General features: G+C 35.1%; 1 protein-coding gene across 2 annotated transcripts in view; it reads right to left on the bottom strand.

Annotated features, from left to right (window-relative positions):
- Nucleotides 1-644: 644 nt before the first annotated feature.
- The window catches only part of LOC131078915 (asparagine--tRNA ligase, chloroplastic/mitochondrial), a 151,281-nt gene continuing 133,813 nt past the window's right edge, over nt 645-18,112 (bottom strand). For both annotated transcript variants that reach the window (XM_058016752.2, XM_058016753.2), the window contains 2 exons: nt 7,031-7,157; nt 645-1,187 (listed from right to left, as the gene is read on the bottom strand). In XM_058016752.2, the coding sequence (XP_057872735.2) occupies nt 1,072-1,187; nt 7,031-7,157 (243 nt within the window). In that variant the 3' untranslated portion in view covers nt 645-1,071. The remainder of the gene's footprint in view (nt 1,188-7,030; nt 7,158-18,112) is intronic.

The raw sequence follows: 18,112 nt of genomic DNA, 5'->3' as shown, positions 1-18,112 counted from the left end.
TGATGACTTGAATTCAGGCAAAGACCACAGTGCAAAAATCCTTATAGCTGGCAATGCGAGTTTGTGATGTGAAGGATGCTTGTGATGGGGCCAATAACCAAGACATTGAACTTTCAGTGTTTTTTGTAAGGTTTAAGCACAACGATTCTATTTCACACTAAAAGTACAGTCCCAAAATATGATAATAAAAGGATTTTTAACCAACATTTAGTTGAGGGGAAACAAATCATGTATAATAACAAAAAATAACCCTTGGTACTAAAGGTCGTGTAAAGAGAAAATAAGACAAAACATAGCCCTAGTTAAGTTTCTATCTTTCCATATGACAGAGCATGTACAAAGTAAATTACATAACATACAAGTTACATAATGTACTCGACAAATCAGGTCGTAATTGAAAATTAAAAACATGTGATATCAAAGTGATGCTTTATACAAGAGCATAATCACACTAAGAACTTAAGAAACAATGTGTACAAGAGGCCATAGTATAGTGTGATACAATGCCTAAAGAGCCCAAATTCATCACCATTACAAACTCCAAGATATTTGTCATTTTGAGTTTGCCCCTCTTGATTCATAGCCTGGGATAGAAAAAACCAAATCTTTTATCTAGTTTATAAATGAAACATAGAAGAATTGAATATGTTAAGGAAGCACGGTTATTTTATCGACATTAACATTTACATGGGGATGCATACTCCTCCCTTTCAACAGGCATCACCGTGATGATTGCAGATTATATCTGTTTTCTGGCATACAATAAACTCATAACAATTCAACTTATATCCACCTATTGCTTCAGGAGAACAAATAACTCAACGAGGCACTCTTTACAAATTTACCCCTTATACAATTTCTCTTTTCCCAGAAAAGACTTCAAAATCATTTGCACTTGAGAAGTTGGGACTCTTGTCCGAAAGAATAAATTAAACTGTTTGTGGACGAATCATTTTTCTTTCGTTATGCACAAAGAAAATTGTGCAAGTCTATAGAGAAAACAAAACTTCTACCATGAGAATAGAATCTAGAAGCATATTCAATTTCAGCTATAAGAATTCTAATTTGAAACTAAAACTCTGCAGAACCTGGAGTCCTGGGGAATGGGATAACATCTCGAATATTATCCATTCCAGTTGCAAATTGAACAAGCCTCTCAAAACCTAAGCCAAATCCCGCATGTGGAACTGCAATGAAGAGTAAATAAATGTTCAGATAATAACATAACCACCCATTTCAACACCAAAATCATGATGAACAACTATGGCAGCAAAGAAATATTGCAATATCAACATGTGGCTCATGATGAAATCGTAAGCTTAAATATTTGAAACAAAACTCATTATCGATCTTCATTGGAAGTTATGCTTAAAGCATCCCCTAATTTGTATCTTTTAAAAAGTCAGCACAAGCAATCTTCCATGAAAACTCCATCTCGTATAAGAAAGATTTACACACAATAAATAGAGAGTCCCTTTGATCTAATAATATTCTGTTATACAAAGACATAATTCGATGTCAGTTGAATGAGTGCAATGCTTCTGACTAAAATTATCTTCTAGAAAAAGAGTGACAAAAGAAAAATATCAATTCTGTCTCAACAACTCTAAAAGGTTGATTGAATAGTTCTAACTGATCTTTGTAGAGGTTCCTTTTTATAAGTTTTTTCATGATGATTCATGGTTCAAAAGGGAATCTATGTAGCCCATTTTTGCAAAGAATTAAAATTAAAAAAGAAATTTTCTTTATCTTTCTTTTGTATTGAGGGCATAAAGCCATAAGACACAAACCAGTAAGCACACCTTGTGTAACTTAGGCGACATGGCTCACAAGCCTAATTCATCTTCTCATACTGAAGGAATCATTGAAAAGGAAAATCAAGAACCTCATCCATCAAATCAGATCAAACAAGATGCCAAAATCAGCATCTCTCACTTTGATGGCATGCCCACCACCGAATGTAGTATAATACATCCACCAAAATCTTGGAATTGGGTGGTCAAAATCCAGATGGAAAATTAAGTCCTTGAAGCAAATTAATAGGCATTGCCCTGGAAAAGAAAATTATTCGAAACCTCCCCCACGAAAAATAATATCCCATTGATTATTGCAAGAAGCTTGCAAAGCACTGGTTGAAATATTGCTAAGTAGTCAGTTAAACTTTTAAATTAGACTGTAAAATAATATCATTTTGGGTGATTTAATCAAATCAACAATATGGTTGATCATCAAAGATATTATTTTGAATTTTCTACTCAAGTGATTGTGTGGGTTCTTGGAAAGTCTTATTTTAGCAACATTTTCAATTCCATTGCCCATTTGACATTTGTTGGCAAAAAACAAGTTTCCTTGGGAGTTGTAGGAGTTTGGAGACACTTGGAAAGAGGAAAGTTTCCTTCCTTTGGGAGTTGGATTTTGGAGCTCATTTTAGTTGGAATTTGAATTTGAAAGTGATTTCATATATGCATGGAGTTGGCTCCATTTGGATTCATTCTATCTTATCACTTTAACAAGGTTTGTTGTTATTCTTTAGAGGCTGAGAAACCATTGAAGGAGTGATCTTTCAGGCTGATAAACCAGGGGGATAGAGGCTTGCAGGCAGTATGTTTACAAGTCTCGAGGGGCAATCACATTCAGGGGTTGCAGTTGTGCTTCAAAGAGGCTTATGTGTGTTGTTTTGACAGAGGTTGTAATAGATAGTGTGTTGTAGTTTCTTAGTTCATTTTCAGATCTGTATTGCTGGTAATAATAGAGTATATTGTTGTTCTTGCCTGTTGTTAGACATTTATTTTCATGCATCCTTCTATTGTGGGAAAGTGTGAGGAGTTTGGAGGGTATTTTGGATTTTATAGTGGATTTGTGAAGCTTTAAGCTCCATTTCTGGAGTCTATTTTGTAATGCTTCATGGCAGATTTGTAGACTGTCATAAACATATATTGCATGCTGTTATAATGCCAAAGTTTCTGCAGAATCTTCTTATGTTTTTATGAGGATTTTAGGTGTTTATAAATTCATTGGTGCAATTTTCGGCATACCCAATTTCACTGTTTGGTTGCAAATCGTAAATTTGAGTTGGGTTATTAGAATTTTGTAAATCTGATATAAAAATGCAGCAAGGGTTAATAGATAGTGTGTTGTAGTTTCTAAGTTCATTTTCAGATCTGTATTGCTGGTAATAATAGCGTATATTGTTGTTCTTGGCTGTTGTTAGACATTTATTTTCATGCATCCTTCTATTGTGGGAAAGTGTGAGGAGTTTGGAGGCTGTTTTGGATTTTATAGTGGATTTGTGAAGCTTTAAGCTCCATTTCTGGAGTCTATTTTGTAATGCTTCATGGCAGATTTGTAGACTGTCATAAACATATATTGCATGCTGTTATAATGCCAAAATTTCTGCAGAATCTTCTTATGTTTTATGAGGATTTTAGGTGTTTATAAATTCATTGGTGCAATTTTCGGCATACCCAATTTCACTGTTTGGCTGCAAATCGTAAATTTGAGTTGGGTTATTAGAATTTTGTAAATCTGATATAAAAATGCAGCAAGGGTTATTACAAGGAAGAGGATTCTACAACATTTTGAAAAGATTTTTCAAACACAAGGTAGGTTTCTTCTTGTTTTTTGTTTGTTTTATTTTCTGATTTTCAATTTTTGGTTGTTCAAACTTGTTTTTTTATTCATTTCAAAATCAGATTTGATGTTGAATCTTGAGGGCTCATCCATCATTTTGCCCTCAAGATTCAACATTAAATTTTAAATAATAAATTTAAAATTTAGTTTTCAAAATTGAAAATTGAAAATTTATTACTTGTTAAACTAGGCTGAATTTATTTTTAATTTTATTTTGTGAAATGCAGTGTCAGTATCACAATGAGCTCCCATGACATGAGTGAGGATGAGATGTAAATACATTCTCATAGTGGAAATGATTCAGATTTTGAACCTAAGGCTGAGGGGGGTGACCATGGGGCTAATCCTAGAGCCCAATCTAATTCCATGGCAAGCGCACCAGCTATTATAGGTTGCCCTTCAAAGTAATTGGCACAGTATGCTAGGGGTTCTTATAATCCTAAATCTCCTCTAAAACGGTTTGTTTAAAAAATACAAGGCACATCAAGTACAAGTGGGGGAACAAGGAAGTGGCGATGCAACATTTGTGGGCTTACACGGTTTGGTAGCATCACTAGAGTGAATGCACACTTCCTTTTTTGGAGAGAAAAAGGTGTGGATCCACATCGACTTTTGGAACAAGTTAAAAATATAGAATATAGAATTGAGATCAACAAACTTTGGGGCATTCCAGATGATAGAGCAGTTGCAGTCCCTACTACTTTGTTTGCAAGGGCAACCCTTCAACAAAGCCAGGAAGTGCAACATACTTCTCTTAGTTCTCATACATTGCAGACGAGAGGAGTGATTACTAGACCTTCATCCACTTCCATTTCTAGTGTCATGCCCCAATTACGAGAGGCTTAGGGGATAGGGAAACACAAGATGAAAAGTAACCTCAAAGCTGATATGTTTAATGTGCAATTGAAGGATGAAATAGATGACTCCATTGGCAGGTTCTTGCTAATGGCATCCCATTTTGTGTTACACGCTCTCCTTATTATAGGAAAATGATGTCTATAGTGGCGAAGGGAGGACCATCATATGTTCCACCAAGTGAGATGAGATTGAGGGCCACGATCTTAGATAAGAGCTATTCCAAGGTCAATGTTTTGATAGAGAAGATGAAGGCATGTTGGGTGGCCTCTGGGTGGAGCATAGTTATGGATGGGTGGATGGACATTAGCCATTTTCCACTCATCAACATCATGGTCACATGTGCAGAGGGCCCATACTTTCTCAGAGCAGTTGATTGTACAGGGCATCGCAAAGACGTTGATTTTCAGTTTGAGATCCTTAGGAAGGCTATGAAGAGGTTGGGCCACAAAATGTGGTCCAAGTAGTGACAGATGCAGCCCATGTGTGTAGAGCACCAAGGAAACTTGATAAGGCAGCCTATAGACATATTTGGTGGACTCCATGTTGTGTGCATGCCATGAACAATGCAGTCAAGGACATGGGGAAGATTGACTGGATTAGAGTGGTTAGCAATGCAAGAGATGTGCAAATGTTAATCTGCAACCACCACACTTCACATGCACTTTTTAGGACCTTCGCTAAGAAGGAATTCTTGAAACCAGTTGAGACCAAATATGCATCTTATTTCATTCTCTTGGAGAGAATGATTGAGTTGCAAGAGGCATTGCAACTCATGGTTATGACAACAAAGTGGAATAGTAGGGTCGAGGCCAAGATAGAGCAGGGGAGAAGGGTGAAGGAGATAGTAAAGAGTGACGTGTTTTAGATTGACGCAAAATACATTGTCTCCATCATTTCTCTAGTATTCCAGGTCATCGAATATGTGGATGGGGACACACCTAACCTTGGAGAGGTGTATGAGTGCATCGATTCTATGCTTGACCAAATGAGGGTTGTTGTGTGAGTGAAGGACACCACTCTAGCAATCTACAATGAGCACATTCAACCAATCATTCGATGCAGATGGGACAAGCTCAACACTCCTTTGCATATGGATGCCTATGCCTTGAATCCTAAGTGGTACAAGGCTAGATTGGGTAGAGTTACACTGATTCAGGATGATGAGGTGAAGGCGGGGTTCTTTAGGTGCATAGAGAAGATGTATGATGGTAGAGATGCCGGCATAATTCACACTGAGTGGACAAAATTTGCCACTCTTAGGGGTTATTCAAATGCGATAAAGATGGATATAGAAACTATGGCACAAGAGAACCCACTTTTGTGGTGGAATTGTCATGGTCAGAAATCTTTGACCACCACTCTAGCTATCCGTATGCTATCTCAAGTTTCTAGTTCTTCAGTTGCTGAGAGGAATTGGTCTGCATATAGCTTCATCCATTCTCTTAAGAGGAACAAAATTACCTCTAAGAGAGCAGAGAAACTTGTGGTTGTACATAGTGTTTTGCATCTAACTGACTGCAAACACTTGTGTACAAGGAGAGTCCAGCGGCATGATGGGATGTAGAGCCAAAGGAGCCATCACAGATTGATGAGGATGATCCTACCACTTCAAATGCAGGGCTCGTTGGTGTTAGCTTGAGGGATCTTGACCGTGGGGAGTCCAGCAGTTCCAACGATGAGGAGTTTGCAGATGATAAGAGGCCTACCTTCACTACATTTTGAGTTTTGACATTTTGGCATTTTGTCTTTTGTAATGCTATTGCTATTTGCTACTCATTGTAATGATGTATCATGTAATCATCTTTATAGACTTTGTGATATTAGATATTCATATTTTCGATATAATAGAAATCTCCAATTGGACAATTCCATTTGTCAAATTTTATTTAGCAATTAGCACTCAAGAAATATTCGTATTTAGATTTAGTATTTAAATTTTGCTATTTTAGTATTTTACTAATTTCCTATAGTTGCATTTGAAATGTAATTCTTATACTATTATACATCTTTTCATAACTAGTTTTTCAAGTACTATAAGTATATGTAAAACTATATTAGCACCACCACCCTGCCCCCGCCATCCCCAAACTTAGGCCCTTTGTTTCCCCATCCTCGTGTCCCCCCATCCCCAACGGCCGTGGAACACCAACTATTAGTTCATGTGTTATTTATACATAGAAAATGTAGACAAATACAAGAGCATGACACAAAAATTTCCCAAGATATATGGTACAATATCAAAAGCATTTAGCATGAAAATACAGGTTTTTGATTGTCTAGTTTCAATGCACAAATAATATTTCTAATGACATTCATGCTTGAATTAGTCATTGCATTGTCTTAATTATTTGACTATGATTGCATTGCATGCTAACCCTATAATAACAGTTAGTGTCTTAATTGATTCAGGTCAAGTGAAATATAAAGATAATTTTAGTTCACTTTATTGCCAATGCAATAAATTAGAACATGCTACACATGGCAAGTATATAAAGCAACCTTCCTGTGCATTAAATTTTCAAACAAATCTCTGCAAACATACCTGAACCATAACGCCTTAAATCAAGATACCACCAGTAGGTTTCCTTGTCCAGCCCTAACTCTTCCATTCGAGACTCTAATAATTCAAGGCGCTCCTCACGTTGGCTTCCACCAATCAGCTCACCTACCTATAATTATTTAATTAGCTTATCATCAAAAATAGATATCAAAGATATGTATCACAACATATAAAAAATTATCAAACGAGGAAATACAGTGTCTAAACAAAATAGAAGATAACAAAAGAAACCCAAACAGTTCCATAAAATTATTCCAAATCCATGGTAATAATATCATAAAATTGACAAAGAAGATAGTTATATTATTCACAAACCAATATCTTAAATCCATAACAGAAAAAGCCAATGTTAGCTAGGTTGAGCTTTTCAACTGTCAAATATTCTTAATACAAAGAATATTTGTGGGCATATTTGAAAGCATCATTGGTCAGGTATTTACGGCATCATAGCACAGGAAAAAAGTCAAAATAAAACAGTTTTTTTTGTTGCAAATAAAGAATTTAATTTCATGAATCCTTGAGAGAAAACAAGTAATTTAGAGAAATTTTGTTATTTCTTATAGTGCATCAAATAAACTAATTATCAATAATTGAAGGTAGTTATTTCACTGATCTTAGATCACATATTGTTGTCCATACAAAATTGCTAAAATACTGTCTGGCTATTGCTTCCAGCTTCATTTTCATTATTAAGTTTACATATTCTAAATTTGCAAAGTGTTTCGTTTTTGCAATGTAAGTTGTGAAAGGGAATTTATTGTTCACTAATAAACATTATATTTTTTATCCATTTATACTATGTTACCAGATCCACTTGGTGACTGACCAGATCCAGTTCCATTTTGAATCAAATCCACAGTTTGATATGGCTCCCCTACAAATTTTGGCATGGCATGGCCATGTAGAGTTGGGTTCGTCCAAGCAAACCCAAGGAGGATCCAAATGTATACCATTGAACCTGAAAAGACCCCCTCACATTTTTTTATGACTTTTTTTCTAAATTCACCCTTGACTTTGACTCGGTTGCCCCAAAACAAATTCCTAATCCTTAAAGTGCCAACTACAGCATTTCAAACACTAAAACAAACTTATTTTAGTTCATTTTGATTGTAGAAGACAAATATCATTTTCATTCTTGCTTGTCATTCAACAAAGAGAGCTGAAGATTGATCATTGAGGATTCCACAACGCTCACATTGTTATTCCTACGCAGGTGCAAGTGTCCATTATCTGCCATGAAGATCATATAAAAAAAAAAATTGAAAAGAGGTAAGTATTTTAAAGTTTTCTTACAGTTTTATTTTATAAACATGAAAGAAACTCTTTTGTTTTACTTTTCTATCATTTTTCTAAGATGTATCACTATATTTTAAATTTTCAAAGAGTTAAGTTTTATTTATCTATTTTTTTAATTTATTTGGGCAGCTAGATCTAGCTCCACATGCCAACCTAGATTCAAAACAAATCCAAGTTCTCCTCTTTGAATGTATGTTGATATGATATAGTTGGTTCCAACTGTTGGGACTTATATGGGATTTGCTAGGGGTGGGATGTCAAGTATTCAAGTTAATATAGTTGGGTGAAAGCCCATTGTGTGAAATTCCTAGAGTAGGCATCAAAGCTCGTCTTGGAAAGAATAGCATACCTATGTTGTTGGAGTAAGTGATAGCATATATTAATGAGTAAGAACAAGTAAATGAATTAACACACTGTTGAGCAAATCACCTTTTAGCAAAGAGAAGATCAAAGAGAATGAAACCTTCTATTCCCCCATCTAATCCTAATGTCATGGTAGAACAACAGCCATTTTTGGCCACTCCTAAAGAACAACCCACTACAAATAAGAGACCAAAGGGAACTTTGGAAATAGCATTTCAAAACAACACTCAAAATATTGTTGATCAACACAGAGAAAAATGCATCTATACAAATGGGTTGGTTTTCAATTTTGTTAGTTCACCATATTGGCAAGAAATAGTGACAAAAATTAATGAGGCTCCAAAAGGATACAAGCACCCAAGTTATGACAAGGTGTGTAACACTTTATTGGATGGGGAGGTCAAGCTTGTAGAAAATTCACCGAAGCCCATAAAGAATTAATGGACCAAGATAAGGGTTCCCATTGTTTCCAATGGGAGTAAAGATGCTAAAAACAAGCCCCTGATCACTGTCATAATAGTATTCCCTAGAGGAGCAATCTTTTTTAGAGTCGTGAATAGTGAGGGGGAGATAAAAGATGCCCAATTTATTGCTAATATCCTAATCATAGCCATTGAGGAAGAGGGAATCTGTAATGCCATTCAAATCATAATGGACAATGCAAAAAAATGTAGAGACACCTTGTGCAATCTACTCTCTCAATCTTGTGCTAAAAAATATTGAGAACAAAATTGATTGGTTCAAAAAGTTGTTTGCAAAGGCTAAGAAGATCTAATGTTCATCACCAACCACTATATGTCACAAGACATATTTAGTTCATTTTGAAAATTGAAACTATTGAAGATAAGTGAAGCAATATTAAATTTAATGTTTTAGTTTCAATTTAATTATTTAAAATGAAAATAAACTTATTTATTTAAGTCTTGATTTGATTATGTATTCTAATTCTTCTTTAACATTCGGTTTTAATTATTTTATTTTTATTTTTCAGTAGGTTGCCAAGACCCGTTTCACCTCTAACACAATTGTTTTGAGACAATTGTGAGGGTTCAAGAAGCATTTACTTGGTCCATATGAGTCCATATGAAGAAAAAGCAACACAAAGAAGCAACAAATGTTATGCAAATGATCCTAGATGACTTTTGGTGGTATTGTTTGGACCAAAGATGCAAATATCAGCGATAAATCGGAAAAATCGCAATCCATTTGCGGAAAAGATTAAATCGCGAAATAAATCGGCAACGATTTATTCACCAAAAATCCCGATTTTTGTTTGCAAAAAATCACGATAAACACGCTAAATCACGGGTTGACAAAAGTCAAAGTCGCGAACCCTAAATCCGTCGCGCGGGGGATGAAAAAGCGTTTTCGATTTTTGTTTTTGGTTTTCAACTTGCGGCTTCAAACACTTGTTTTGTTGTTTCATACACGAAATACGATCTGCAGCTTCAAATACAAAATACGATCTATGGCTTCAACTTCAGCTTCAAGAAATTATAATATTTTAGTGTATACATGTGTTTTTTTAGAATATTTTAGTAATATGCTATCGTGTTCTATAAATTTAGTGTATGCATGTGTTTTTTTTAAATATTTTAAGAAATTATATACTTTCAAATGTTCGATAATTTTGTCGATTTATTGCTGATTTTTTTCCGATTTTTTGAGAATTCTCGATTTTTTTTTAAATTTCGGCCAAAAGATTTATTGCCGATTAAGTTATTTACATCTTTGGTTTGGATTCTAGTGTATCTCCTCAATTCACCAAGCTTGTTTAGACTCTAGAGTATGATTCGTTATACTAACACAAAAAAGATTACTTGGGAGACATATGATAGCATCAACTCAATTATTGAGAATATGAAGATAATCATAAAATGAAAGAGATAAAGATCTTGAAAAAACAATTTTCAAATAAGTGCAGAAAAACTATTGAAGAAAGATGGAACACAATAACCACCATGCTATATTTTATTGTCTTTGCATTAAGTCCAAAATAATATAGTGCTAAGATTGGATTTGTGCAAAGAAAGATTGCTCCATATAGAGATTATAAAGTTGAAGGGTACAAGATAGCATTTTATAGACTCTTCCCTAATCCTAACTTGCAAGATGTAGTCACAAGTGAGTTCATTGATTAAGGCTCTTCAAGATAAGTTCAAGAATGATGCTCACAATTGGTGGTACTTCCATGGCCAACAATTCCAACACCTACAACCCCTCGCAGTCAAAAATTTTATCACAAGTTTAATAAATTTTTATATATTGATCTTTGAAGTTCCATATATAAAAATATTTAATTTTAAATATTTATAATGTACAAGTCTATCTCTCTACTTAAACACCTAAATATAAGAGGAATTGATGCAAAGAACTTATTTTATGTGCATTCCAAAATGTGCCTCCTTCTACACAAACAATGCCTACAAAGAAGGGGACACAAAGTTGTGGGATATGGAGCTAGAGCATACTAACTTGGATCCTTCTACTTCCTAAAATGTTACACTTGAAGAGTTTGAAAGTGTAATGTCCCCAACTCAATCCAGGAGTTTGAAAGTGTAATGTCCCCAACTCAATCCATGAGGCTTAACTATGCATTACCTGTCCTTTCCTTGAATTACCCTAGAGGAAGAGGATTTAGAGCATCATTGGGTAAGCGTTTAGGTCTTTGGCTTGCTCTCTATCCAATTCTTCAGTTGTGGGCACATATTTTTTATGCAGCTTAAGTGACTCTTAGCCTAGAGACTTGTTATTTCCTCTTTTGAGTGTACTGAATTAAGAGCTCTGTTTCGTGGTGTTTCAGGGACAAACATGGGGGAACGACAAGGAACGCGTTTTGGGGACATCCTACTAATTTTAGGCCTGATATAGTAGTAATTAATTTATTTCAATATACTTATGACTTAACACAAGATTTTATTAGGAGACAACTATATTTTTAGCTCTTTCCTTAACATAAATCAAATCTGTGATATTCCATAGTTTTAAATAATTTATGAATTATTCATGATAAATTGTCAATCCACCATACTAGATAATTAACTGTATAATCCATAATCTTAACGCAAAATTCAATCCTTGTTACTACTCCAGTTTTAAGGAAGGAGGAGATGGCTATGTTGCCAAGAGCTTAGATACCAAACTCAATAGGCTCCCTCAAAGTTTATTGATTCAAGCCCTTACCCTAGCTTGGGACTATGCCCTCAAGGTTTACGGGACGCTGATCCCTACCCTATCTTGGGAATCATCCTATTGGCTGGATTTAGACTGCCCCTCTTGGAAACAACTCAATCCCATCTTCTTAATTACAGACAGTAGTAACAAGAATGAAATTGTATTTAAATATTATTCTTATTGTCTATTAATTGTATTTAAATATTATTCTTATTGTCTATTACCTTAAGAGTTCTTCCTAATATACAGTCTGAAATTATTATTTTTTACTCATCAAGACATTATATACATACATACATACATACATATATATATAATGTATGACTGTCATACATATTGCAGTCTATATTAATATTACTATTAAATTCTTGAAAAGAACATAATCAGGCTTCATATATTAGCATACATATTAAGCACATCCCCATGCATACCACCAAGAACAAGGATGTTACATATATATATATATATATATATATATATATATATATATAATGTATGACTGTCATACATATTGCAGTCTATATTAATATTACTATTAAATTCTGCAAAAGAACATAATCAGGCTTCATATATTAGCATACATATTAAGCACATCCCCATGCATACCACCAAGAACAAGGATGTTACTGCCTGTAACTTAAAAACAGTTCCGATCTGATCTGATCGATGGTTGCAGATAATATATATTCATTTCTATTTCCTTATATAATTATTTTAGATTATGTACTCTTCATTCATTCTCCCCCCACTCCATATTCTTCCATTTATAATATATATATATCAAAGAGTCATACCCTTTCAGCATTGATGAGACGTGTCTTCTCATTGCATCCCACCTTATAAGAAGCATTATTAGTTATAATTAAATTACAGCTATTGATAAATAAACTAAAATTGCATCATTTGATGACTACAATAAAAATCGCTCCCAGTAAAATTATGAGAAGCACACAGCAAATACTTAAGGGGGGGGGGGGTGGTGCGGGGGGTGTGAATCAGTATTTAAAGGGAATTTACAACTTTAAAATCAATATGTAGTCAAAACAGATTCAAATAACAACTAGCAAGAAAATAATACAAGTGTTTCTCATGGAAAACCCTCTCGGGTAAAAAACCAAGGCATCAAAGAATTCTATTCACTTCAAGATAATGGGCTACAACCAAGATTACATAAGTGAGCTGCAACTCACTGAGAACATTCACTTTCCAAGAGCAACAACTCTTAACAGCCGAGGCACCAACCTTTGTACGAGCACCAACTCTGAATTGATAAGGCACCAACCTCAAAGAGGGCTCCAACTCACAAACATTTAGAATTACTTATGCTTTTCAGTTTATGCACAACACTCAAAAAAGATAAACAACACCCCTTGAACATATCTCAGATTGTATCATATCTCTATCCAGCATTGCTCTTAAAATATAGTATCCACCTTCAAGTTTCCTTTCATATTTTCCATCAACGTGATTTACCAAAATTTATAAGTATGTTGGCAATCTCCTCAAAAAAAAAACAACGAAGTATAATTCCCCTTTTTATCACAACAGTTAGCATGCTGTAGTAAACTCCTTCATTTCACTTCTAAAAATAACGATTCTCACCATCACCAAAAAATATATTCACCTCAGCTGGAAAAACTTAACATTCTTTATATTTCCATTCCTTCCTTGTCAAAGAATAATGCGTTTTGATCAAAGCGTAACACCCCACCGTCACTCAACACCTAACCCGACCACGACTTTTCACATGCTCATAAAGACACAAAACAGCGGTCAGAACTGAAACGGCTCACGAGTTTAAAAAAAACGAAAAACATTTGCGCTGCCTTTCACCACCACGTCTTAATAAATTGGTTACAAATATAGATACCAGCCGCAACCCACAACCTCACTTCCATAGATCGTGTTAAAATAAAAACGACCTCAGCACTATTCAAAAACCACAACGGCACAAAGAATATACCAGCAGCTTGTGCACTACTGAATAATACTCTTCAAAAACATATATCTTAGAATATACGTGTTTTTTTTAATCTTCCATTTGCACAACTCTACTCAAGAGGAAATTCACCAACGCCAAAAGGCTCAAAAACGATACCAGCAAAAACTTCTAAAGACCACCACACAATTTAACAATAAAAAAAAAACACGATTCACTTGTGAATCATCTTTTTGTTCCATCCACTTCACCTAATAATACACAATACGCAAGTATCCAACACATAAAAAAACTTTCATCCCATTATTTTAGAATAATAGCCACCACAATAAAGACTCACTATCGTGCAAAGAAAAATGGATGAGAAGATAAGAGAGACGACAATCCCCAAATTAGTCATATCACGTCGGTAAAAATAAGTGACAGATTTTGTTAAAAATTAAATGGATTCAAAGACATTCACCCAACTCATAAAGGAGCCATCACCACATAAAGAAAAAACAGAGCATCGAACTTTAATACCAAAGAAGGAAAAAAATAGCATTCACTTGAACGACTAGCTCTCCACTAGGCATCGCATCATCTATTTTTAAAAACATTGCCAAGATTCGACACATCTTCTCAATTAAAATAAACTTACGATATAAACCTTAGCCACCACAAAATAGAATCCAAAGGAATCAACTTTTGAAAAATTCAAAGGCTGACATGACAAAGAAGCTGACTAAGCTACAGACAAAAGACAAGCAACCAACTAGCTGAAGCTGACACACATACAGCTCAAGCTAACAACCAAGCAGCTCCAATAAGCATACAAGCACCTCAAGAAGGTAACCAAGCAGCTCAAGCTACTCAACCAGGCAGACAAGTAGACAACTCAACCAAAATGCACAATCAAGAACTTGAGAAAACTCAATCAATCCTTTGACATCAATGTCTAATACAAAACTGCAATTAAACCTGCAAGTACTGAAAAGGGGCATAAAATAATGCAATAGACACTCCCTCTGAGTAATACAACTCTTCAATGATGGAGTGAAAGCATCTCTTGGCAAGGGCTTAGTAAACACATATGCAATCAGATCTTTAGTAGAAACATATTCAAGTTTAACTTGTTGATTACTAACTTGTTCACACAAGAAGTGATACTTGATAGGAATATGCTTTAATTCTAGAGTGCAAAACAAGATTTTTAGATATGTTAATGGCACTCGTATTATCACAAAAGATAGAAATAGGATGACTGAAATCTACTTTAATGTCTTTCAATGTTTGCTTCATCCAAAGAGCCTGTGTGTAGTAGGTTGCTGCAATGTATTCTGCTTCAGTTGTTGAGAGAGAAATAGATGCTTTCTTTTTACTATGCCATGATACTAAACACCTCCCAAGGAAGAAAGCACCTCCACTTGTGCCCTTCCTATCATCAACTGAACCACCCCAATCTACATTTGTATAGATTGTAAGTGAGAAATCATTTCCACTAGGATACCATAGCCCATACTCAGAGGTATTTAAAAATTCTTTTAACTGCATGAACATGTGTTTCCTTAGGCGCAGCCTAGAATATAGCAAAATATCCTATAGCCTACATTATATTAGGTCTAGTGGCTATAACATACAACAAACTTCCTATCATAGACCTGTAAAGAGTTTGATTAGCATCTGAAGTCTCATCATCCTTACTAAGTTTGCAACCTGTCACCATTGGAGTGCTTACAAGAGTACAATCTTCCATTTTAAATCTCTTCAACATCTCTCTAATGTATTTAGTTTGGGAAATAAAAATACCTTCCTTAGATTAATGAATTTGCAGCCCTAGGAAGAAAGAACTCTCCCAACATTGATATTTCAAACTCCATCTTCATGTTGGTAGCAAAGACTTTACACATCTATTCACAGTCACTACCAAAAATTAGATCAACATAAACAACTACGATCAGCATATGTTTAACTACCTCTTTAACATACAAGTTGTTGTCTGATATGCCTCTTTTGAATCCCTGTTGTTGCAAATAACAATCCAGCCTATCATACCAAGCATGTGGTGCTTGTTTGAGGTCATAAAGATCCTTCTTTAACTTGCATACATAATCTTGATTTGTTGATAATACAAATCCATTAGGTTGTTCTACATAAACTTCTTCATTCAAATTTCCATTCAAGAAGGCAGATTTAACATCTATTTGAAAAACTTTAAAACCTTTAAATGAGGCAAAAGCTAAGAACATTCTAATTGCCTCTAAATGAGCACCAGGTGCAAAGGATTCATCGAAATCAATACCTTCAACCTCGGCATATCCCTTACACACTAACCTTGCCTTGTTTCTCACCACTTGACCATCCTGAATCAATTTATTCCTAAAGACCCACTTTCTGCCAATCACATTCTTGTCCTTACACCTTGGGACAAGTTCCCAAGTTTTTTTGAATCTGATCTAACTCTTCTTTCATAGCTGCCACCCAAGATTTGTCTTCTGCTACCTCTTCAAAAATTTTAAGTTCAATCATGGGCAACAAAGACATATCACCATCTTCATAATAGTTTACTTTTCTCCTTGTTGCTCTAGGTCTATCCTCGTGCAAGATTTGATTGATAGGATGGTTCTTTTCAAAAATATTGTTGAAGTCTTAACAAAAGTTCTGATTGTAGATCTATTTCCATCATGTGAAGATGGAGGATCAACCGATGCATTTGCTGCAATAAACTGATTGTCTGTTATTCCACCCTCTAAATGTGTACCAACTCCTTCATTTAGATTGTTTTCAAGGATATTTCCAACATTGTTACTTGCTGTCTCAGCTTGCATACTAGTAGAAGTTGACTTATCAACACTTTTAGCCTCACCATTCTGTAAATCATCATCACAACTTCGCAATTTCTCAAAAGAGTTAGCAATCTCATGAATTTTCACATTAGTGCTCTCAACTATCTTATGCAATCTCTTGTTAAAACATTTATAGGCTTTATATAACGAATTTGTTAGCCCAATTGACAATCCTTGCACATAGTGTTAGATAGTTTAGTGAGTTTAGGCAAGTCTCCAACAACTCCCTTCTTGCTGATCTGAATAAGATTATCAAAATTTATATGTCCAAATCTTTTGTGCTACAACCAAGATTCATCAAGTAGACTCAAACAACAAGTTTCACTTTTAACATCATCAAGAATATATAAATTGTTTGCTGCCCTACTTGCATCAACAATATGAACACATCTTTACTAATTTTGCAACAGTCAAAATTGAAAGTTAAGCTATGCCCCTGCTCACACAACTAACTAACACTCGGCAAATTATGTTTTAAGCCTTCTGCAAATAGCACATTCTCAACTTTAGTTTTTCCATCATTCAACATAAAAGTACCTTTTCCTACTACCCTTGCAGACGAATTTCCACCAAACCTTACCTTGCCACCATTGGATTTCTTGAGAGTCGAGAACTTACTCTCATCTCCGGTCATGTGTCTGGAGCAGCCACTATCCACATACCAAATATCTTTCTCATTTTGTGCAAGAAGAGCTATTTGCACAATCAGAGATTTTGTTTCAGCCTCTTTTTGTTTCTTCCTCCACACTTTGGTGTCCTTAGCATTGTTCTTAACATCTTTCTTTGAGAAATCTGCCATGCCATTCTTACAAAACCTTGCACCATGTCCAATGTTATTACATTTGTAACAAACAAAATTATAACTCCTCAAAGGTACAAAGCAGTTTTGATTCATTAATCTGAAATCATTTCTAAAAGACATTCTACAATTTATTCCCTTGTGTCCAAAGTAATTATAAGCATAACAGTTGTAGCGTCCTAAAATTGCACCCTTTGCAATTTTGACCGAATTTGGCTCTTCACCTTAGTGTTTGCGCTCCTTGGCCTGTTTGAAGACCTAATTATGCTCATGCCCATCATAAATGTCACAAATCTTGATTCCCCCCTTGGGCACCTTGATCCTAACCCAAAATAGGGTAGGATTAGAGCGTAACGCCCTAGTCCTCACTGGGACCATTGTGCCACGCCATGGTCCTCCCTAAATTGGGCCCTCTAAACCCATTTTTGCAATTCAAAAATGAGCGGGATTCCCCTCTCCTTGTCGGCTCATGTCGGAAAATTAATCAACTTCCCCGACGGGCAAGTGAATGAAGAGGATTTCCCCTCTCATTTGAAAAGAAATCAATTAGAAAGAGCACACATACGACATCAAGCAATCAAGCATTCAAACAATAGAGCATTTTCAATCTTCCTTCAAGCCTTGGATCAGCAATAAAGTCAAAATTCAAGCATTGAGGAGGACACCAT

This window comes from Cryptomeria japonica, chromosome 2 (genome assembly GCF_030272615.1).
Source record: "Cryptomeria japonica chromosome 2, Sugi_1.0, whole genome shotgun sequence".
Taxonomy (NCBI): domain Eukaryota; kingdom Viridiplantae; phylum Streptophyta; class Pinopsida; order Cupressales; family Cupressaceae; genus Cryptomeria; species Cryptomeria japonica.
Note: the sequence above shows the minus strand (reverse complement) of the source record. Positions and strands in the feature narration are given on the sequence as shown.